Below are 22,524 nucleotides of genomic sequence, written 5' to 3'. Positions count from 1 at the left end.
TATATGTATGTGTGGGTCATGTGCATATGTTTATGTAATGTCTGTTTAGTTTTTCAAGTGATTAAGAGGCAAGTGTGCATGGCCACATGACAACTCTCCCCAAGTGCATGCTGTGTGAAGTGAAGCATGTTGGGAAGTGTAGTCCAGTGACATGCACAATTGACTTTTAGTCACCCAGAGACAAATACACATCCCAGGAGAATATGGGGGGGCTTGTAAACCAACACCACGGGTGGAGCACAGATTTTCCTTTGAACATCTTGTACTCTATTCATTAGTTTGGAGATTAAAAGCATCCAACAGAAAAGCCTACAGACATGAGGAACAGCCTTATTACTGTAAACAACTTTCCAAAGTTAGGCCTGATAGAATTTCCCACAATGCAACAGTGTAAGACAGGTCACAACCTCATTATTGTAAAAAATAAAAATAATAATAACCTAAGTTTAAGGGAAATAATAATTGTATGAACCGAACAGCCAAACATACAACTAAGGGAGTGGACTAATAAATAACTAAATGGCTCAGAACAGGAGGAGACCTAACTGGTGACAGATGGTGAAAGCGAGTCCTGGCATTTTCATCCAAGTGCCCAGCTGACGCCCACACTGACTCATGGAACACAGGCTTGGAGTAGCAAAGAGAACCATTTGGCTCGCTAGTCTCCACCACACCACACCATCATACAGCTGTCTGTCTCCAAGCTCCAACCGACCATTGTGTTCGTTATGATTAGTGCTGACGACAGATGATTTGAGTTTAACGACACTTTCAGATCTGTCAGTGGATGAAATGGGTGAAACCCTGAAAGGAATTTTAGATTTATTTGAATTCCTCTGTGATTATTTATTGATGGCTTGATGTTTGGACTTGATGTTTGGATAGAATACGTGCATAGAGTTTTTTGTCATAAGCTATTAGGGTTTCTTAGTACATTCATTATCCATATCAATCCGACAACACCGCACTGCAACACTGTTTAAAAGATCCTGAAAGCCATGTCAGTTATTGGTTCAAATTGTTTGAGTTCAGCTACGTTTGCTGGAAGTTAAAGTAAAATCATTGCGGAAAATAAATAGGTCCACTGCATCGCGATTCGTTAGTTGGAAGTGCTTGGTGAGTACTTATCCGGACATACAGTTCCTTTGTGATGTTCTTTTCACTCTCTATGCTCTCTGGGCAGAAACACTTTGTTCCTATTACTTGACCCCTCATGTACCCCTCTACACAACACACACAAACACCCACCCACACATTAGAGAGAAAACCAGGAGGTCTGGTTTGCACTAAAATCTTCCCAATGGGTCATTATTTTCCTGTTTCATTGTATATACTGTATAGCAACATACATTTTTTGGATAGTCGTTGCCTCCTTGCATGGTTGAGCTAACTTCGAGCTAATGCAAACCATGTTTTGTGGCTTTCCAGGAAGGTTTCATGTTTGATTCCAAATTTGATCATAACATATAATGATTTACTAAGATAAAAGACAGAAAGACAAAGCGAGAGAAAGTGAACTTATGCCAGATAATAAACTGAGTTAGCTCAAATGACACTGAAGCTAAACAGGCAGTGTTGTTTTGCATCAACAGCTGGGTAGAAAAGACATAACATACATTTCAGGTGCTCCCTTTTTAAGTCAACATTCAACTCCTTCTTTAAATCTCTTCTCTTTCAATCAAAAGCACTCGGCCACTGATAACCCTGACACTTTCTCTTCACGGACGCAGGCACAAATAATTTCTTATTCAAAATTGCATAGTTTATTTCTTTGTGCTTGGCACATATTAGATCATTGGGGACAAAATTAGTATTTTACAAATACATATAAATGCATATTATGTAAAAGCATATTCTGTTAACAATGTAATATGATGTTCACAAAAACAATAGCATATGTAAAAAAAAAACTCTTAAAATGTGGAAATCAAGGTTGTATGTAGCATGAATAACACAGATCTCATATTTGTTTTTGCATAAAGCACATGCAAGGTGTGTTTCTTCTTATGAAATGAATAAACTAACAATAATCCTCAACAGAGCACGGAAGAAGATATGAGAAGGGAAGGCACTTGCAGCCACAAGTTGAAAACTGCAACTCTGAACAACCCATGTATGTTTTGACTTCTCTTCAAATCTTGTACTTCACCTTTCCAATCTCACTTATGACACAGATATGCTGGAGGGAGGAAGAGAAAGAGGGTTGTTCCCCTCAGTCAGATGTTAAATCAAGCGAACAACACTTTGATCGTTTATAGACCGTCACTGAAATATGTTTTAATCCCCCATGTTTACAGAACATAAATTAGTAATCTGTTGTGTTTTATCTGCTGGAGGGTTGAAATACCACAGTGATGACGAGCCCTCAGAAGATAAATGTTTTGAGCTGATTAGAGATTGTGGAGGGATGTGAATTTGGGAAAGCAAGGTCAGACTTTCCCCATATGACAGGAATCATCTCGCCTCTCCATTATGCTAATGCACTGAACTTTACATAATTTAAAGATTAAAAGTTCAAAGGTCATCCAAGGTCAATCTCAAACTGATAAATGAACACTTCCTTGATAACAATCATATGACTGTACTGATATGTAGCATGTGCTAACTGGTAATACTAATAGTCGTTAAGTGGGGAATTAAGATGACTCACTCTGCCAGATAAGCAGATCCTAACCCTAACATCCCTTTCTTCACCTTCCACCCAATTTCTGTGATGAATACCACACACACACACACACACACACACACACACACACACACACACACACACACACACACACACACACACACACACACACACACACACACACAAAAGGGGTGGTTGTGTGTCTGGGGTGCTGTGTTTCAGACAAATCTGAGTAGTACATTTAAAATAAGGGCAGTACATTTAAAATAAGAACGCTGTAACTCAATTTAACATAGGAGTGTTGGCATGGGGCACAGCGCAAGAGGTCAGGAAAACATACAGGTATTCCAAAACATACAGTGCACACATACACAACCCCGAACACACAAACTCTCGAAGGCCCATGCGCCCCAAGAAGCACCCACCCACGCACGCACGCACGCACGCCACACACACACACACACACACACACACACACACACACACAGAGAGGATACCTGGGTGAGTTTAGATTTCAGAGAGAGAAGTGTCTCTTTGACTATGTTTTACTCTCAGCTCCCGGCTCTTTCATCCCTTTCAAACAGCACTTTAAACTAAAAGGTCATGTGTCGTTCAGAAATAAAAGTAGAGCCTTACATTCAGGTCACGGAAATACTCGTTGTAGTCCAAAGCATAGCCCACGACAAAACGGTTGGGAATTTCAAACCCCACATCTGTTGAGATAAATACAGACACAGAAAATTAGATATATGTAGAGATGGCCTGAATAAACAATCCATTCCAACTTGAGTCAGTGCCCGGGGTTATATCAGGTCTGTATAACAGAGAATCTTCTTGAAAATTCTCACGATCAAACACCAACCTCAAACAAAGAACCTTGAAATGAATTAAACAATGAACATATAACTTTTAAAATGCTACCTCATTCAAAACCACCTGGGCTTTAGACTGAGATATGAGTAACATAACATGTACAGTATAAATCTTGTTCTGACGGCTGAATGAAGGATGAGTGACCTCCCGGATGGCATTAAACAGCGACGCACTTACAGTCTGGAAGGCTTCCAACCACATTAGAGACCCTTTTCACCAGCAGACTGAAACAGACACGACAGTACAACCATTAACGAAGCTAATATCCACAATAATTTGCAATGAATCATGCAGAAGCGATTTGAACTCGGATGGAAAATAATGTACAGTGAAACTACATAAGCAGTGCATGACTAGATTATAGTGAAGATGGCAATAGGGAAGCTATTCTTATCCTTCAGACAGGAACAACACTGATTACGGAAGCTTCAAAGGGGGAAACTAAGGGCAAACCGTACAGTACCTATACCATTCTAAATCAAAACAATATTGTGCAATACATATGGATTGATTTCTGAAAACAAATGCAATACTAACAGTATTCAAGCAATGAAACACAATTGCAAACTTGACATAAAACAGAAGACAAATTCAAGTTGAAGTATGGTGACTGGAGGCATGCATATCTATAGTAACTATGGAAGAGTGACATCTTGTTCCTGTGACAGCCGCCGCCCCCCCTCCGTGGACATGGAGAGCTCTGACAGACTGACTCACCCGGCGACCTTTACCATCTTGGGTTCAAAGGCCTCCACATGCTTCAGAAGCGCCTTCATTGTCTTTCCTGTGTCGACTATAGCCTAGAGGCAGGGGAAAGAAGGGGGATAAAGGGAGGGCCGTAAATGTGGACTGCTCTCAGAAGAGAATGGATCGCAATAGCAAATCAACCAATAACATGCAGTATGCTATACCGTAAATTAATCCATATATATTTTCTACAGATATCAATGACAATGTTTTGCTTTGCTTTGAAATTGTTCCTTGAGATCTGAGAACTACACTAATTATATAGAAGTACAGAATTCAATGTGACAAGATTCATGCAATTGTGTGTGTGTGTCACACAGCCCATCTAGAATATTGATTGAATCTTAGATGCTGTTATTCCTCTAGAGTGGGGCTAAACAGCCATCATGTGGTGAAGGCCTAGTGTTTATGCATGGATGACATCAGTCTGGAAACTTTCACATCTGAAACATCTCAAAGGGGGGAAAAATACAAAAAAGAGAGGTCTGGCCTATGTGCACCAGGAGGTTGGAGGGTAGGAGGAAAACTATTCATTTAAAGCAATTGTTGCCTGTATGCAATGATAGGCACGTTATATGTTATGATGTAATCTATGCAATTTATCAATCCCTTGCCATTTGGCTGTTATTGCACAATTTAAGACCTGATTATCAAAATAGTGAATGAGAATAAGTGAAGAAATGCAATATTTTCATATTTAAATTTCATATTTATTTATAAGCAGCTGGGTCATGCAGCAAGACAATGATCGAAAACACACAATCAACTCTACATGAAAATGGTTAAAAAGCATCCAATTTGACATTTTGCAATGGCCTAGGCAAAGTTCAGACTTAATCCCAATTGAGATGTTGTGGAAGGACTTGAAAACCCACAAATGTCGCTGAGTTAAAGCAGTTCTGCATTCAAGAGTCGGCCAAAATTCCTCCACAGCGATGTGAGAGACTGATCAACAACTACAGGAAGCTTTTGGATGCAGTCATTGCAGCTAAAGGTGGCACAACCAGATATTGAGTGTAAAGGAGCAATTCCTTTTTCACACAGTGGAATTGGATGTTGCATAACTTTGTGAATTAATAAAATAGGTATATATATTTATTTTTTTGTAAACTCATGTTCCCTTTAGCTAATATTAGGTTTTGGTTGAAGATCTGATAACATTCAGTATCAAAATCATGTCAAAATAGAGAAAATCAGTGAGTGGGCAAATACTTTTTCATGGAACTGTACTTTGTAAACAACAGGAGTGGACTAACAGTGAAATGCTTACTTAAGGGCCCTTCCCAACAATGCAGAGGGAAATCATTTAAAAAGTCAAACACGTACTAATAGATAAACAATGAGTAACGATAACTTGGCTATGTACAATTGGTACCAATGCCGAGTCGAAGTGCAGGGGTACGAGGTAATTGAGGTAGACACTGCATGTACATATAACTAGGAATAAAGTGACAGGTAGTAAACAGTAGCAGCAGCTGATGTGATGAGTCAAAAAAAAAGTTAGTGCATAAAGGGTCAATGCAGATAGTCTGGGTAGCTATTTGGTGAACTAACTGTTTAGCAGTCTTATAGCTTGTGGGCGGAAGCTGTTCAAGGTCCTGTTGGTTCCAGACTTGGTGCATCGGTACTGCTTGCCTTGCAGTAGCAGAGTGAACAGTCTATGACTTTATTCAAGGCATCAAGGCAAATTCAAGGCATTTGCAATACTGTACCGTGAGATGATGTAGTCACTTACCTCTACAATCAAGACATTCTTTGTGCCATGTAAAAAATTTAAAAAAAAGAAGAAGAGAGAAACCCATTTTTAATATCTCTGAACTGCAACATCACAACAACTTCCATTCAAACATAGGGGCAAATACTTGGGAGTTTGACTTCTCACTTCTTAGACTGTAGCTATAGTGACAATCTTGGATCTAATTTGAGTCCCTTAGAGACACACAGACATGTCATTATACTCCCTCATAATATATGGTTGTTCCTAACATTGAGCCAAAGGCACTTCCAAATGTCTTAGACAGTAAAGATAATTAGTTGGACACTTTCTCTGGTGCAGGGGTTCAAATGACAGCCTTTTCCCCCTTGGCTGTGTATGAGGCTCTTTGTCTGGCTGGTGGAGTGTATCTATGGTTTGAGGCGAGTGCTCTGAGAGAATGCAGGCAGGAGCCCAATGTTGTGGGCCTACACGCTACACCTGAACCGAGTTATGTAACGCTATGAACAGGGAGTAAGGATACGTAACTATGCTGAACAAAAATCTAAAACGCAACAGCAACAATTTCAATGATTTTACTGAGTTACAGTTCATATGAGGAAATCAGTCAACTGAAATGAATTCATTAGGCCCTAATCTATGGATTTTACGACTGGAAATACAGATATGCATCTGTTGGTCACAAAATAAATGGGCCTCAGGATCTCGTCACAGTATTTTTGCTATCGATAAAATGCAATTCTGTTCGTTGTCTGTAGCTTATGCCTGCCCATACCTTAACCCCACCGCCACCATGGGACACTCTGTTCACAACGTTGACATCAGCAAACCGCTCGCCCACACGAAGCCATACACATGGTCTGCGGTTGTGAGGCTCGTTGTTGTAGTGCCAAATTCTCTAAAACTACATTGGAAGCAGCTTATGGTAAATAAATTAACATTAAACTATCTGGCAACAGCTCTGCTGGACATTCCTGCAGTCAGCAAGCCAATTTCACGCTCCCTCAAAACTTGAGACATCTGTGGCATTGTGTTGTGTGACAAAACGTCACATTTTAGAGTGTTGTTTTCTTTTCCCCCAGCACAAGGTGCACCTGTGTAATGATTATGCTGTTTAATCAGCTTCTTGTTATGCAACACTTGTCAGGTGGATGGATTATCTTGGCAAAGGAGAATTGTTCACTAACAGGGATGTAAACAACTTCGTGCACATCATTTGAGAGAAATAAGCTTTTTGTGAGAATGGAACATTTCTGGGGTCTTTTATTTTAGCTCATGAAACATGGGACCAAACACTTCACATGTTGCATTTATATTTTTGTTTAGTGTAGCAGAGAGAGCGAGGGAACATGGAAACCTTGAGCAGAACTAACCTGCTTTGCCACATGGAAAAGTTGTGCACAAAACAGCCTCAAACAACCACATTAGTGATTTTTATATGACATTATTCGATATGGATTACATTTCCCCTCAAGAATGTTAAAGATACGAAACACAAACACTTGGAGGTAATAGGTGCATTATTCTACCAGACAATGTGCTACATCATTCTAACCCCCTCCACTACTCCCAAAGGCTTTTGCCCTCATACTGCTATCTGTCCTATTGCTGAAATCTCAAATAAAATCCTGTACATGCCTCCCTTCTGTTGATGATGGACTGGGAAGGGAGGTAGGCTATAGAAACTCTACCCCATGCAGAGATTCCTGCAAAGTCAAGTCATTTGACAGATCTGTTCTTGAACCTATCCAACTTACATATTTGCAGCAGTGTTATGCATTTGAACTTTAACACTCCTCGACTTTCCATAATGACATTTGGGATTAGGAAAAGCAAGTGCTGTAAATGGTATGCCATTGCCAATAATGCTAGTTTACGGTTGGCCAGAGTCCTTGTGCCTAATAACTGGCACCCCTTATGACTGGCACATGCCCCAATGACTGGCACCACTCAGCTGTGCCATGGGGTGACGGCATGACGCTGAGATGGCAGCCATTTAGTGAAGATTAATGTCAGCCATCTAGTTACCCTTAGTGAAGATTAATGTTCCTGACTTGTGTAAATTTGCTGGGTTAGACAGACAGGTATTCTTGTTGACCTCCTAACCCTAAGCAAAAACAAATCTTAGGTAAGGTTTTTGCCTGTTCAGTTGTATGTAAAAAAAAAAATGTTTTAACTCCTCATGACATTGCCTGCTGTCCTCTTCTGACTCCTAAAATATGCCTTACTACTGAGATAGAGACAGTAACTATGTGCTGTAAGACTACATTCTATCTAGATGGGGGTGTCAATTCCAACACCAGTCACATACCATCCTCTTGAGCACCCTTGACTTAAACTCCATTAAATCTTTCATTGTCTTTTATATGGGTTAGGTTACAGTGTGAGGTTGATGATGGTCCACCAAAACCCTATTTTTATCGTCAAGTATTTCCTCAGAAAGAGGATATTCCTGGTGCAACCATTTCTGTACTGTCCACAGGACTAGATTAGTGATTCATTCTCAACCTGGTGATGGCTACACCACACTGACAAAGTGACTCTTATGAAGGGCACACAAAGAGGATGGTTGTCGGGGAAGACCCAAAAATGTATGACGCGCCGAATGAACGCAGGATGACACCCAGTCACTGGGTTCACTCTCTTTGCTCCAGTCCATAAATGTAGTTCAGTAGACACAGTTCTACACAGGAATGTCTGTCTGTCTCTTATGGAAAGACCTAGCCCTTGCCTCACGCCATAGATTTAAAAATAAAAAAAGTATTTTCATTAGATGGATCTACTATGCCTTGTTGGGACCACTGGGACCACTGCTTAGACATAGAGAGCCACACCTATGTGAAATATAACAGGGTAGTTCATCCTTCAGCTCAATCTTCTTATATCTTCTTATAGATCGTATACCTTATCTGAATTTGTCTTTAAAGTGTGTACATGTCTTTCTCTTTCTTCCTTCACCACCCAAATGAGCACACATTTCCAAGAGCCCTGTCGACGCTCAACAGCAGAGCTGAGCGCTCCCCCTTGTGGCTAGTTATGACCTTATATCAAAAAATGTTCTTAATGCTCAAATTCTTTAAGAAAAAAGTGTATCTGAATGCATAGAATCTAATTTCCCAGAGAGGGATAAAAATGGAAAGATTATTTACAGAAAGAAATCAGGTTTGAACAAATGTTCATATAAAATTATTACAATTGATTTAGGCACGTACATACCTTGCCTCGTAGAACAGATAGATCTTGACTTCCTATTATGTGCAGGTCCTCTGTTGATTGGTCATTCTAGAGAAGAAGAAAAAAAACTTTTTTTGAGTGTGTGAACAGTCACCATTCTGTCCTGGACAGAGGCAAGACACAGATAACCTCACAGAGATGTCCCCAAACATGACATCCAGGACGACTACGCTGCACAGATCAGTGAATTTTCCATGACGGTGACTGTCTAGTGTCTACGTAATCACTATCATTTAGACAGTGAGGCTTTAGATGGAATGGGAAAAGGCGAGAATGAAGGGCAGTAACAATGGAGGTAATACAGACACTGTCATTCAGGTCAGCTCAATTCTACAATCATGCTGCAGTCAGATATTTCAGATGCTGAGTTAGCCAAAATACAAAATCCCAAGTGAAAGGGGATATCTAGTCAGTTGCACAACTGAATGTATTCAACTGAAATTGGTCTTGCACATTTAACCCAACCCCTCAATCAGAAATGTGCGGGGGCTGCCTTAAATCGATGTGAAATAAATGCATGTCCTTTCATAGGAGTATAGCGAACAATGAGGGGACTGAAAAAGTAATAATTTACAATAATTTCTCATTTCATGTTTAATTTCCTTAAACTAATTTCCTAGCGCTCATATCGAACAATCCTAAAGTACACTATATATACAAAAGTATGTGGACACCCCTTCAAATTTGTGGATTCGGCTATTTCAGCCACACCCGTTGCTGACAATTATATAAAATCGAGCACACAGCCATGCAATCTCCATAGATAAACATTGGCAGTAGAATGGCCCGTACTGAAGGCACCGTCATAGGATGCCACCTTTCCAACAAGTCAGTTCGTCAAATTTCTGCCCTACTCAAGCTGTAAGTGCTGTTATTGTGAAGTGGAAACGTCTAGGACAACAACGGCTCAGCTGCAAAGTGGTAGGCCACATAAACTCAAGGAATGAGACCGCAGAGTGCTGAAGCATGTAGCTCATAAAAATCGTCTATACTTGGTTTCAACACTCACTACTGAGTTCCAAACTGCCTCTGGAAGAACTGTTCGTCGGGAGCTTCATGAAATGGGTTTCAATGGCCGAGCATCCGCACACATGCCTAAGATCACCATGCGCAATGCCAAGCGTCGGCTGGAGTGGTGTAAAGCTCGCCAACATTGGATTCTGGAGCAGTGGAAAAGCATTCTCTGCAGTGATGAATCACGCTTCACCATCTGGCAGTTTGATGGATGAATATGGGTTTGGTGGATGCCAGGATAACGCTACCTGCTCTAATGCATAGTGCCAAGTGTAAAGTAATGGTCTGGGGCTGTTTTCATTGTTCGGGCTAGGCCCCTTAGTTCCAGTGAAGGGAAATCTTAACGCTACAACATTCTGTGCTTCCAACTTTGTGGCAACAGTTTGGGGAAGACCCTTTCCTGTTTCCGCAATGTCAATGCCCCCGTGCACAAAGTGAGGTCCATACAGAAATTGTTTGTCGAGATCAGTGTGGAAAAACTTGACTGGCCTGCACAGAGCCCTGACCTCTACCCCATCGACCACCGTTGGGATGAATTGGAACAGTGACTGTGAGCCAGTCCTAATCGCCCAACATCAGTGCCCGACCTCACTAATGTTCTTGTTGTTGAATGGAAGCAAGTCCCTGCTGCAATGTTCCAATATCTCGTGGAAAGCCTTCCCAGAAGAGGGTAGGTTATTATAGCAGCACAGTGGGGGACCAACTCCAAGCAGGTGTCCACATACACTACATGACCAAAAGTATCTCAAATTAATTGTATTTTTGCCTAATCCAATGAAATCAGTAAACAAAAGGAAGTGACATACATACAGACAGACTATATACGCAGACAGACAGACTATATTCTCTTCCATCTCCAAACATGAACCAATTATTAATAACAGAAACAACAGGTTGTTTCGATTTCTATTTTCCTCTCTTATGTTGAATAAGTATTATCCTAACTGTTCTGGTCAGAAGTCTAAAATATGACAATTTCGAGATTTGAAGCATCTGAACAGGCCTCCCAGTTGCTCTGGTGAAGGGAAGCCCAGCTGCATAGACAATACATGCTGAATATTTCAAAGGACAAATAAATAGGATATTGAGGGATCAACCAAGGTGCTCCTCAACTACATTAAACTAGAGAACCTCATATTCACTATGTTTATCTTTACTTCATCACAAGCGATTGATAAATGATGTGATGATAGAGCCTTTCAAAAGACTCTTAAAGAACTTGATGCACTGTTGTTCACTGTACATTATTTATACTCAATGATTGACTACTGTTGTTGTTGTTGTTGTGTGAGGGTGGGGTTACATACCAGGTAGCTCTTAAGCCTAATAAACTCCACTCTGGTCTCCAGGTGCTTGTTGGAGTTGCGGCATTGTACCTTAATGAACTCCACCAGGTCGGAACAGAACTTGTACCCTCCCTTCAGTACACACAGCACCACCATGTCATGATCCCCAATGTCATCCATGATGTGTCGGGCCAGGCGCTCTGTCCTACAGTACAAATCATGTTAAACATTCCCAGGAAATCACAATTACACAGACAGAGCAGTGTGTGTGTGTGTAATTACATTTCGGGGTCACATGATACCACAGAGTTGATGCTTTATCACTAATTGCCAAGGCATGCAGTGTGTATGATGCACACACACACAATTCTATTGTTTATTGTGTACTTTCAATACACAGTTCTCAACTCAATGAATTCTTGAAGTCCTCCAAGCCTCCCTGGTTGGTAAAAATGTGGCACGCACCAGCATTCCTTTCCACATGAGGTAGAAAACCTGAACTGTGAACCCAGGCCAATGAGTGCACCAGGAGAAGACCAATAAAGTGGGTTAGAAACGGGGGTGCTATTCCTATTTAAGATCATCCTTTAAGCACAGTCATGTAGTAACGTATGTTCCATATTGTAAACTACAATAACATAAATAGAATAGTGGATTGGCTTCTGATCACCTCAGCAAATTGGTGAAAAGGTTTGTAAGAATTTCCTCCAGATTATACAATAAATATTACCTGTCCATGATAACCCCATGTGGAATGTAGACACTCTCTATATCTTCGCGGTAATGCTCTGGATAAGTGAAGAGCTCTAAACTGTATCCGGGCCAATCATCTTTAATCTAAGATATGATAAACAAAGATAAGAAACACTTGCAAAGTTATGATACATTTATTGATGAAATATTCCCATAGGCTATATCTGTAAGTAGCCTCGCAATTTAAAAAGTTCATGATCTGTTGACAGTGCTTGATCAACTGAAATCAGATCCAACAAGTTACTCAAGAAAACAAATCACGATAGGATAAATATTGGTATATTACAATAGACCACTACAAAACAAAGTCTGAAGCTATTTACCACAATTCCTCCTTCCATTCCCGTGGCTCTGGATGGAACGCATTCTGCCATGATGTTTTTCCGCGATGACAGACAGTTGAAGTAAAAAAATCAGTCAGCAGACAAGGACTGAAGGGGAGCGAACAAATTACTACAATCACACGCAAGATAACGGTGAAGTAAGTGTTCCTCGAAGTAAACCCGCCCTGTATTATGACAACTTTTCCACTTTATAAAGAGAGATTATTTGTGCAATTTTAGGCTGAAACTCAAAACTAGCCAACAAATCAAGCATGCTGTGGTCATGCTAAAGTCATTAGTGTGACTAAAAAGAGGTGGTTGTTGTTTTCCAGTCCTTCTGAATAAACCACCGAATGGCACAATTAGATCCACGGGGGTGGATAATCAGCTGCATGTGATTTCATGTAGTAGTTTTCCTGTAGGCACGGATGCTTGCTTAAAAGGAAATAATTTGGTTCAAGAAACTGTGGCAAAAGACCAGATAAGTATAGGCTCATTCAAGGCTCTTGTACAATGACCTACAAGGATTACATCATGACGTAGTATGTAGTAATATGTCTAAACTGTTGTAAGCAGATTTTCAAAAATATATTTAAATATAGTGCAGAGTTAATTTAGTTTACCAAAACAATGTGAAATCATAGACAGAGACAGTGAGAGGGATATGACAATTTGCCAGACAATTTCATATCTAGCACTCAGGGCATATGTTTTTTTTCCTTACTGAATATCTGTTTACAATTCTGACATTTGCCATAGAGACTTAAGAGGTGTTCGTTGTTGTTGGCGATGTAGATGGTCTTGTATCGCTTGATGAGGTCAATGTCCCTCTCCAGCTGCTTAATCTCCAGACGCTCCTTGCAGTACTTCTTGGGGGTGGTGTCCATGACAACAGAGTCCCTGGTACTGATGGTGCAGCTCCCCCCAGTTCTTCTTCAAGCCCCGGACAGAGAATGACCCATCAATAACACAGGCAAGGGAGATGAGCTTTCCATTCTTGCTCAAGAAAAATTAATTATCAATAAACCCATGTATGTCAGTGTAATGAGAATGTCTTTCTGGGACATGGTGCTTAACAGAATTTGTAAGCCTATTCATCATTTGATACATTGATCAAATATTGAACCTTATCTAAATGACTGATCAGCTAAAACACATATATTAATGTAATGCATCTTTATGATCTATTCTAGGACAGCTTGGTTCTAAGGACCTATGTGGTTTACCTGTGTGATGTTTTTTTCACTCATCCTCAGAGAGCTGTATAATGGCGCCCTGTCTCATGCTGTCACACCTTGATCTGTTTCACCTGTCCTTGTGATTGTCTGTGTGTGTGGCGCACAATTAGCCCAGCGTCATCCAGGGTAGGCCGTCATTGTAAAATATGAATTTGTTCTTAACTGACTTGTCTAGTTAAATAAAGGTTTAATAAAAATAAAAAAGGCATATGTCTTTACAAAGTCCTTTTTGGAGTGAATACCCGTAATTCGATTGTCTGCTTTGGCTGCTATTTGTGTTTTCTTGAAAGTATCATACAAATGTGAAAAAGTTTCTCTAGTGGTGTAAAAATATAAACACAGAATTAGATTTAGGAAATGACCTCATATTGAGATGTAATCTCGCCCTATTGCTTACTTTCGGTAAGTTTGGGTTCCTTGGAGTGCTCGAGCAGTTATTTCTCTGGAGGCCACTTCTACTTTTGTTGGCCCCAGTCTTGTTTGGAACCTTATTCATACTTTTTGCAAGCTTAACTTGTGCCCTAAACATTGATATAACTTGACAATGGAATAATAAAAGAGAAGATATAGTACAGTAGCTAGATCATTTCAGGACATGAGTGCAAAAATCTTGTCAGACGCCCCGTGCACAGTGGTGCAGTCTTTTTCACTGTCCAGGTTGTGGGAACAAAGTATCCCCACACATTTCCAATCCCCCACACAGAAACATAGGTTTAAGAAAAATATTAAGCTAGCTAACGTTAGATACAGTAGATATGCCCATGGGCTGTGTGCAATGCAAATAAGTTTACATAGCTAGCTAACGTTATACAGTTAATTTGTTAGCTATTAGTAGTTCACAGTGTGAGAAGAATATTCATCTTGTTTCTACGTTTCCTGATAAAGTGAGAGGTAAAATCCTCCATCTAAGATTTGAATGCAATCTGCGTTTTATCTGTTTTGCCTTCTCCCCGTTTACATGTAACACGGTACTTACGAAATACAGTTTGTCCCTTTACTTTTCTTGTCCAATGTGTGACAATGCGAAAACTATGCCATATACAGTGATTCGAGTTGTGGCCAATGAATAATGGTAAAAGGCCAGCAACACTCCGTATTATTCAGAGCGCAATTGAATGACACCATAATACATTCTACAGACCCCACTGAGTATTCCCTACAATAATCTTACTGTGGCACCCACAATATTTTCGCTCAAAAACCAATATGTATTCCATATAGAGTGACTCACAATGGAATGGGTGGAGCAAAAGGCCAGCCTAATTTCTTTGACCTTGGAACATGTTTTAAAACATACATTTAACCTCTTGATTCTAGCCATCCCGGATCCTGGAAAACAGCGCCTCAAAAATGTTGCGCACTTCCGGTTTGAAGTTTCATCTTGGTTTCGCCTGTAGCATCAGTTCTGGGGCACTCACAGACAATATCTTTGCAGATTTGGAAACGTCAGAGTGTTTTCTTTCCAAAGCTGTCAATTATATGCATAGTCGAGCATCTTTTTGTGACAAAATATTGCGCTTAAAACGGGCACGTTTTTTTAATCCAATTATGAAATAGCGCCCCCATAGCTTCAAGAGGTTAATGCAAATGTCACTTAAATGTGATTCATTGTTAATGTTTAGACAATCATTTGTAATATACTGTATAATTAATAATAGAGGTAATTGACTGTTCTACTATTACGTGGGGGACATTTATTTCGAAAATGTCCGAAATTCCGTGACCCGGAAGTACCTTTTTGTTGTTGCTGACGAGAAGCTTAAGTTGAACGTGGCTGACATTGGTTTATTTTCATCAGCTCTGGCTTTACTCCAATAATTAAACGTTACTATCTAAGATACTGTAAAAAAAAATATCATCCAGGTAGGCCAAGTGTATAAAATATATTAAAAGTCATTATCGACTGATGCATGCGTCACATAATATCAGAGAGCAATCTCTTTGATATAAAAGTTGCTGTAGCTAGCTAGGTACAGTAGCTATGTAAATAACCTATCTAGCTAGAAACAGTAGATGGGTAAACGAAATTATTTCCAAATATATGTGTTATACAGAACAGTGTTTTAGAAGACAGAAATGTAAGTATTGACCCTATCGGGTCTATTTAGCCCTTGATCATGACTCAGTTCCATTACATTACACAAGTCTTTTGACGAAGGCGGCTTCTTTAGTGGGGTGTTTTGTTAAGGGCTGTATTCAGGCAGTCCTTGTTACGTTACAGACTTATTCTAAAATGGATTGAATTAATATTTTTCCTTACGCTCGATCTGGAGATGAATTAACACGTATCGCTTGCGGTACGGTATTGGAAGCGTAAGGACCTTATCTTTCATAAGCGAGAAATAATCATAAAAAAAGGCTAAATTAAACCCCTTCATGGGGTGGTTTGTGTTCCCATACGGCCATATCACCATGTCACGGCGCTTGTTTACGGAAAACTGGAGCGACCACGTGCTAATGAGCTATATCGCATGCTCAGAAGTGTAGTAGAAATGTAGTTTCGTTGGATGGAGGCAGGCATCCATAGCTGTGTGGATCTGTGAAAATTTGCTACAGTAAGTGTATCTTTTTTTATTTGAAGGATTCTTTCTCGCTGATGAAAGATAACTGCTATATGTTTCAAAAGCCTTGTTACATGCGATGATTATTGACGTTTCTTAACGTTAAATATGCACTATGCAGAAATCGCTCAACCATTTCGTTGTTGCTAAAATTCTAATATTTTTCCTAATTCCAGTTTGTGACAACATGCTAGTATAATGTGGAGTATCATTGTACCATCTAAACTGTTGTGAAATATCTGTTCCATCACCAAAAATATTGTATTTTCAGTTGTTTGAAGCTTGTGTACAACACCAAAAGTAAAATATGGGAAAACAAAACTCAACAGGAAGCATAGAAATAGAACACACAGAACATATCTACTGCTTCGCACACTTGCTTTCAATGAGATTGACAGATCTATTTCTATGTTAGTTTCGTTGTCCCCCCCCAAAAGTTAAATATTGCAGCTTTAACCCAGCATTGGGATTATTCTTATGGACAAAGCTAATTGACTACCACAGTATGAGTCATTAAACCCAGAGATGGTTCCAATTGTTTATCCGACATACATTTTTTCCATCAGGGATTTAGAACTACTTCATATAAGGTCTGTTTCATCTAGGCTTGCCCTGGCTTTACGTTTTGATAACCGAGCAAATCGCTCTAGGACAAGGTAACTTTTATCAATAATTAGCCATGCACATTTTTTTTTTGTAAATTGAGGCTAATACATTGATAAAACGCACCTTGCCCGAGAAATAATTACACGGCTATCAAAACGTCACAAGGTAAGCCTACACCAAACGCACAATTAATTGTAATTTCTTTGTAAAATGAATGGCGGAAAAACCATTGGAACCATTTCTGTGTTTTTATGGGTATTATGATGCGTCCACTGTGACGGACTATAGCTGAGAACTGTAGGGAGAAGGCAGAATGCCGCCTAGAGTTTGGTAGCTAGGATCTATTCATCTTTTAAAAAATATTTAAAATCATATTCTTCACCAACCATCTCCTTGACTACCTTCCTCTGATCAAGCCATGCACTGTCCCTCTCCACCTTTGGCACTCAAAGACTTGGCCTGTATTGGTTGACCTAACTATACAGTAGCTAGGCTACTCATCATTATGTGTTGGTTGACCTAACTACACAGTAATTAGGTCAACTAAATACATCATCATGAGTAGCCTAGCTACTGTATAGTTGGGTCAATCAATACTTAATCATGAGTAGCCTAACTATACAGTAGCTAGGCTACTTATGATGATGTATTGCTTGTTTGTGTTTTGGCTTTTGAAGCACTTTGTTATGAAAAGGGCAATAGAACATGTGTAAATGATTATTCACACTGGTCAAGTGACTTAGCGACAGCTAAACTTAGTAACTGTTGTCAACATGTACAGAGGCTACATACATTTTACATTTCAACAGCTCCTGACAAGGAACTTACATCACTGAACATATTGCCTGTTATTATTTGATGTCATTAACCCTGTACAATCAGTCTCATCTTATCTGTCTTACAGATTTGACATAACAACCACATCAAAATGCTTCCAGTAGCCTACCGTCAAAGGGTGAAAATGTTTATAGCGATGAGAGTGTTGAACAACACAAGGCAGCTTGCTCTGAAAGCTGTGAGATGGCGGACAAGCACAAGCCCTTTCCCAATATCCAGATCGTGGCTATCTACTGTACCCCAGATAGAGGACCGAAACATCCTGCTAATGGGTCTGCCTGGAGCAGGAAAAACCTCTGTGGGGCGTGTTGTTGCTCATAGACTGGGAGTGCCTGTCATTGACGTGGACGACCATATCCTGGAGGTGACATGGAAGATGCCGGTGGCTGACAAGCTGGCCGAGGTCGGAGGGGAACGTTTCCTGGAAGAAGAGGGTCGGGCTCTGTGCAAATTATCCACCTCTGGTAGTGTCATCTCCCTAACAGGATCCAACCCACTCCACTCTGGGGCTATGCAGCACCTCAAACGCACTGGACTGGTAGTGTATCTGGATGTAGCCACCGATGATATCATACAGAGGCTCTCCAGGATGAAAGTGAACAGGATTGTGGGCCAGGAGGCTGGGGTACCCATCAGGCAGATTCTACACTACAGGAAGCAGTTTTATGAGAAATGGCTTGACACTAGAGTGCTCTGTGGGACTGGAGATACTGTTGAGGAGATTGCAGAGAAGGTGCTACAGGCTGTGGAGAGATACCAGAACTCGAAATCGGAGACCTTTGTGTCAACCAGGAGGGAGAACGGATCATCTAGTGATTCAAAATACTTCAGTGATGTTGTTTTAGAGGGGTTAGCTCCCGATGGTGGACTGTACGTGCCCCAAAAAGGCTTTCCGAAGCTCGAAGTACGAGAATGGCTAAGATTAGCAGAAATGTCCTATCCTGAACGAGCCTTAGCCATGCTTGAAAAGTGCATACACCCCATGGACATCCCTGGTACCGATCTCAGAAGAATGGTGTTCAGAGCTTACGGGGTTAACTTTGCCAGCGAGGCCATTGCACCGGTGAAACACCTAGTTCATAACCAGTTTGTGCAGGAGCTCTTCCATGGCCCCACTGCTTCGTTTAAAGACCTGGCCTTGCAGTTGATGCCTCAGCTCTTCGCCTATTGTCTCCCACAAATGTGCAACTACCTCATCCTTGTGGCGACATCCGGTGACACCGGCAGTGCAGTGCTGAGTGGGTTCGGCAACCTTCATGACCTGGACCGGCAGAGGGTCGGCGTGCTGGTGTTTTTCCCAGAGGAAGGAGTGAGTGAGATCCAGAAGCGACAGTTGACAGCCTACAAAGAGGGCAACGCCAGGTCTGTCGGTGTCCTATCCGACTTTGACTTCTGCCAGAGGGCCATTAAGACCATGTTTGGGGATTCAGGTCTGACGGGGCATTTGGCTGTGGAGTATGGCACTGTCCTCAGCACTGCTAACTCCATTAATTGGGGAAGGCTGCTACCACAGGTGAGGTCCTGCTGTTAGATGACATAGTAGTACTTGTGTTTTTAAGGCTCAGAAAATGTGCTTGATGTATGTTATTTTTTATTTGTATTATAGGGGATTAACAACCCCATCTTAATTATATACAGGGGTAGGGGGGAATACATTCTACATGAACATTAAACACATATAGCTATTCTAAACAATTGTTTTATTTATTCATTTCATTCAGTCTAGGCTACTAATGTCTTGGTATGTTGTTGTACAGCTCAAGTAGCATTACTTCCTTACCTCCTGTTTCTCCCCAGGTGGTCTATCACGCCTCAGCATATCTAGATCTTTTCAAAGATGGGGTTATCAAGTTCGGAGAGCCCATCGATGTATGCATCCCTACCGGTAACTTTGGCAATGCCATGGCAGCCCTGTACGCTAAGCAAATGGGAATCCCGATAAGAAAAATCATCTGCGCTTCCAACCAAAACCGAATCGTTTCTGACTTTATTACGACAGGGGTGTGTGATCTCCGAAACCAGCCCCTCATTGCCTCGCTTTCCCCAGCCATAGACATCCTCAAATCCTCCAACCTGGAGAGATTTCTCTACCACACCTCAGGTGGTGATGGCTGTCTTGTTAGAGATCTGTTCACGCGCTTAGAAAAAGACCAGTACTTCAAAGTCTCTGAGTCATTGCTCCAAAAGATCCAAGAGGAGGTGGTGGCTGGCTGGTGCTCTGAAGAGGAATGTCTGGCTGCCATCCTAAATGTTCACACCAAAACTGGTTACGCAATGGACACACACACCGCCGTTGCTAAGGCGGTTGCCGACCGGCTACAGGACCCATGGTGTCCAGTGGTGATCTGTTCCACGGCGCACCACGGGAAGTTTGCCCCCACCGTCCTCAAAGCGCTGCGGTGCCCGAACACTCATTACAACCCCTCAGATCCTGTGGACCAGCTGAGGGAGCTGGCCTCTGTAGCGTCCACACCTCGGATGCACCAAAACATGCTTCGGTGCCTGAAGGAAAACAGTAGAGGAGAACATACAGTGTGTCAAGCAGATTTCAGTGTGTTAGTGGAGGAGGTGGAATCCATGATTCAAGACTCTTTCTTGAAAGTTCTTTAGGTCTCTTTCAGATAAACAAACAGGTAAATACTCTGGGGTAGGGTGGTACATTTTTATTTTCATTCAGTGTGTTGAGGAGGGCAGTTGAAAATGAAAGTCAGCCCATTAATTTATAAATCATATGAATTCATGTGTTTTTTTTTTGGTCTTATGAATTGTGCAATATATCTCCTTATTTGACAGGATTTGGGTTTAGGTGATGTTTCTACAGCAACTGGAGATGTCATAACATAAATCTTTTGTACCCACTAGATGGTGATATTTACCACATGGCTCCTATGCAGCCAAGAGGTCCCCTCAGGTTTCATGATATGTAGTCGTGGTTCAGACGCTCCTAACTAGCCCCAACGGCCCAATACATGAGACTAAATTGTGGAGTCATTACCTTGTGCCAAAGGAAGAACTATATATAGAACTAAATATGCTTGTTCATGTTTGTCATGTAGTATGGTTTAACCCAGATGTGCTGTTTGTTACAAGCATTTCGCTACCACCCGCAATAGCATCTGCTAAACCTGTGTATGCGACAAATACAATTTGATTTGCTCTTATTTATTTATTACAAATGTTAGTACATACAAAAGGGAAATGAACAATGTTATGTAACTGTCATATTACAATCCTCAACAACACAAAGGACATACTCAGGTTGATATTCATCTGACCATTGGTATTAAATGTTTGTTTGTGTAAAGTCATTATTCTCTTTTGGTTATGATGGTTTTTGAGTATAGCTTCATCCACTGAACAACAGTTACACATCAGTCAGAGTGATCCATAAATAAGAAATACAAATTTTGCTGGGAAAATATATTTCTCTAGTACACAAACCAAACTGCTCTCTGAGAATGAGTGTAATTGTATCCAGAACCACCCTCATCCTCCACTTCCAGAGAAGCGATGAGAATAGCTGAGGTGCTGCCGAAGCAAAATGGCGAATCTCTCCTCGTGACATTAAAACCTGGCTAATTAATCTCGACGAGGTTCATGGTCCAGTAATTGCTGGGGAAAGTTGGAGAGGCAGTGAGAACCTCCTATCAATGTCCACACACTCATTAACTAGGCTTCTACTAACACTGCTGGCCTTTATTGCGGCACAAAATCCTTTTACTGTTTGCACTATCCCTCAGCTCTTTCATACTAGTACATTAGCTGTCAAGCCAAGAAATAAGAGTCAGGTTTCAAAGCTATTTACACTTGTATTTAAATGTTAAGCCTATTTTTCTGTCATTTTTTACTTTCTTTTGTCTCTACCGTAGTTCATTTCAGGCCCATGCCGAAATTGGTTGTGATACATGACACATGAAGAGGATTAACAATAGGGACACACAAGGAAGTGACTTTGCTTTTCCTGTTCAGGTTCCATATAGACGGAAATGGAATGAGGAAGGGCATCAGTATTTTCCCCCTAACACCTAAAAGATTAATAGAAGATAAGTTAGTATGATGTTCAAGGTTTCAAAGTCAACTATGGTATCAGTATGACCTCATTATCAGAAGTCAACCTAGGTCCAACAACGCATGTGTATTCAACCTTGGAGTGAACCAGGAAATGATCTGAAAATATCGAATGGAACATGTAATTTACTCTTCTACTATTCAAGCCTTCAAATCCTCTCCCATTGTGCTGCTAACATTCGACCAGCTTAAAATAGAACTGTTCGCCATTCTGGAAGGCGACACGCAATGAATGATCATTTCATGCTGGGGGACTTTCTCCTACCTCTCTCCATCTAAGGTGATAGAGAGGACAGAAATGAATCCGTCTCCATGGATATCAATGGAGTCATTTAAATCCATGCAGGTGCTGCCTCAGCAGCTGGAGGGGGGAGGGAAAAGATATGTTTCATAGATCTCCAGGATTGCTTATGACTGCAGTTGTTAAAATAGATCGAGGTTCAGGCCACGTTAGATGAAGCACTTCTCCGGCTTGCCTTCTCGTTTGGATCACTGTCTCTCTGGTAGAATAGTGAAGAGCTTGTTTGTTTTTTTGCCTTGTCTACATTTATTCAGCCGTCGAATGCAGTTTGCCTTGCGTTATGCGTTGTCTTATCATTACACAGATGCATGATAGTTAAAATTACTCTGTTTTTTTTGTGTAC

General features: G+C 40.8%; 2 protein-coding genes across 6 annotated transcripts; one reads left to right on the top strand and one right to left on the bottom strand.

The window, feature by feature from the left end:
- Positions 1 to 1,746: 1,746 nt before the first annotated feature.
- prtfdc1a (phosphoribosyl transferase domain containing 1a) lies at positions 1,747 to 13,548 on the bottom strand. Of its 3 annotated transcripts, none has more exons than XR_003863755.2 (9): positions 12,571 to 13,548; positions 12,225 to 12,331; positions 11,516 to 11,699; positions 9,177 to 9,242; positions 5,982 to 5,999; positions 4,217 to 4,299; positions 3,673 to 3,723; positions 3,263 to 3,339; positions 1,747 to 2,179 (listed from the first exon to the last, which is right to left on the bottom strand). XR_003863755.2 is itself a non-coding variant. In XM_029661289.2 (9 exons), the coding sequence occupies exons 1-9, from the start codon at positions 12,619 to 12,621 to the stop codon at positions 2,132 to 2,134; spliced, it is 681 nt and encodes a 226-aa protein (XP_029517149.1). In that variant the 5' UTR covers positions 12,622 to 13,541; the 3' UTR covers positions 1,747 to 2,131. The 3 variants fall into 3 exon arrangements, 2 of the variants coding, with proteins under 2 accessions (XP_029517149.1, XP_029517150.1); XM_029661289.2 differs by having other exon boundaries at positions 3,677 to 3,723; positions 12,571 to 13,541; XM_029661290.2 differs by lacking the exon at positions 5,982 to 5,999 and having other exon boundaries at positions 3,677 to 3,723; positions 12,571 to 13,544.
- Positions 13,549 to 15,565: 2,017 nt separating this feature from the next.
- On the top strand, positions 15,566 to 21,120 carry LOC115130296 (threonine synthase-like 1). 3 transcript variants are annotated; one of them, XM_029661288.2, is made up of 3 exons: positions 15,566 to 15,671; positions 17,880 to 19,325; positions 19,610 to 21,120. In XM_029661288.2, the coding sequence occupies exons 2-3, from the start codon at positions 17,904 to 17,906 to the stop codon at positions 20,420 to 20,422; spliced, it is 2,235 nt and encodes a 744-aa protein (XP_029517148.1). In that variant the 5' UTR covers positions 15,566 to 15,671; positions 17,880 to 17,903; the 3' UTR covers positions 20,423 to 21,120. The 3 variants fall into 3 exon arrangements, with proteins under 3 accessions (XP_029517148.1, XP_029517147.1, XP_029517146.1); XM_029661287.2 differs by having other exon boundaries at positions 15,566 to 15,886; XM_029661286.2 differs by having other exon boundaries at positions 15,566 to 16,363.
- Positions 21,121 to 22,524: the final 1,404 nt, after the last annotated feature.

Source organism: Oncorhynchus nerka, linkage group LG6, assembly GCF_034236695.1.
Source record: "Oncorhynchus nerka isolate Pitt River linkage group LG6, Oner_Uvic_2.0, whole genome shotgun sequence".
NCBI lineage: Eukaryota > Metazoa > Chordata > Actinopteri > Salmoniformes > Salmonidae > Oncorhynchus > Oncorhynchus nerka.
The sequence above is the reverse complement of the archived record's forward strand: the minus strand, read 5'-3'. Positions and strand labels throughout refer to the sequence as shown.

Bases quoted from the DNA above. Each gene is read 5' to 3' on its own strand.
- prtfdc1a (XM_029661289.2), bottom strand. From the start codon at position 12,621: ATGGCAGAATGCGTTCCATCCAGAGCCACGGGAATGGAAGGAGGAATT. The intron at 12,332-12,570 runs GTAAATAGCTTC...ATCATATCTTAG, and splicing joins GAATGGAAGGAGGAATTGTG to ATTAAAGATGATTGGCCCGG. The intron at 9,243-11,515 runs GTATGTAACCCC...CTTCTTCTCTAG, and splicing joins TTAGGCTTAAGAGCTACCTG to AATGACCAATCAACAGAGGA.
- LOC115130296 (XM_029661288.2), top strand. From the start codon at position 17,904: ATGCTTCCAGTAGCCTACCGTCAAAGGGTGAAAATGTTTATAGCGATG. The intron at 19,326-19,609 runs GTGAGGTCCTGC...GTTTCTCCCCAG, and splicing joins GGGGAAGGCTGCTACCACAG to GTGGTCTATCACGCCTCAGC.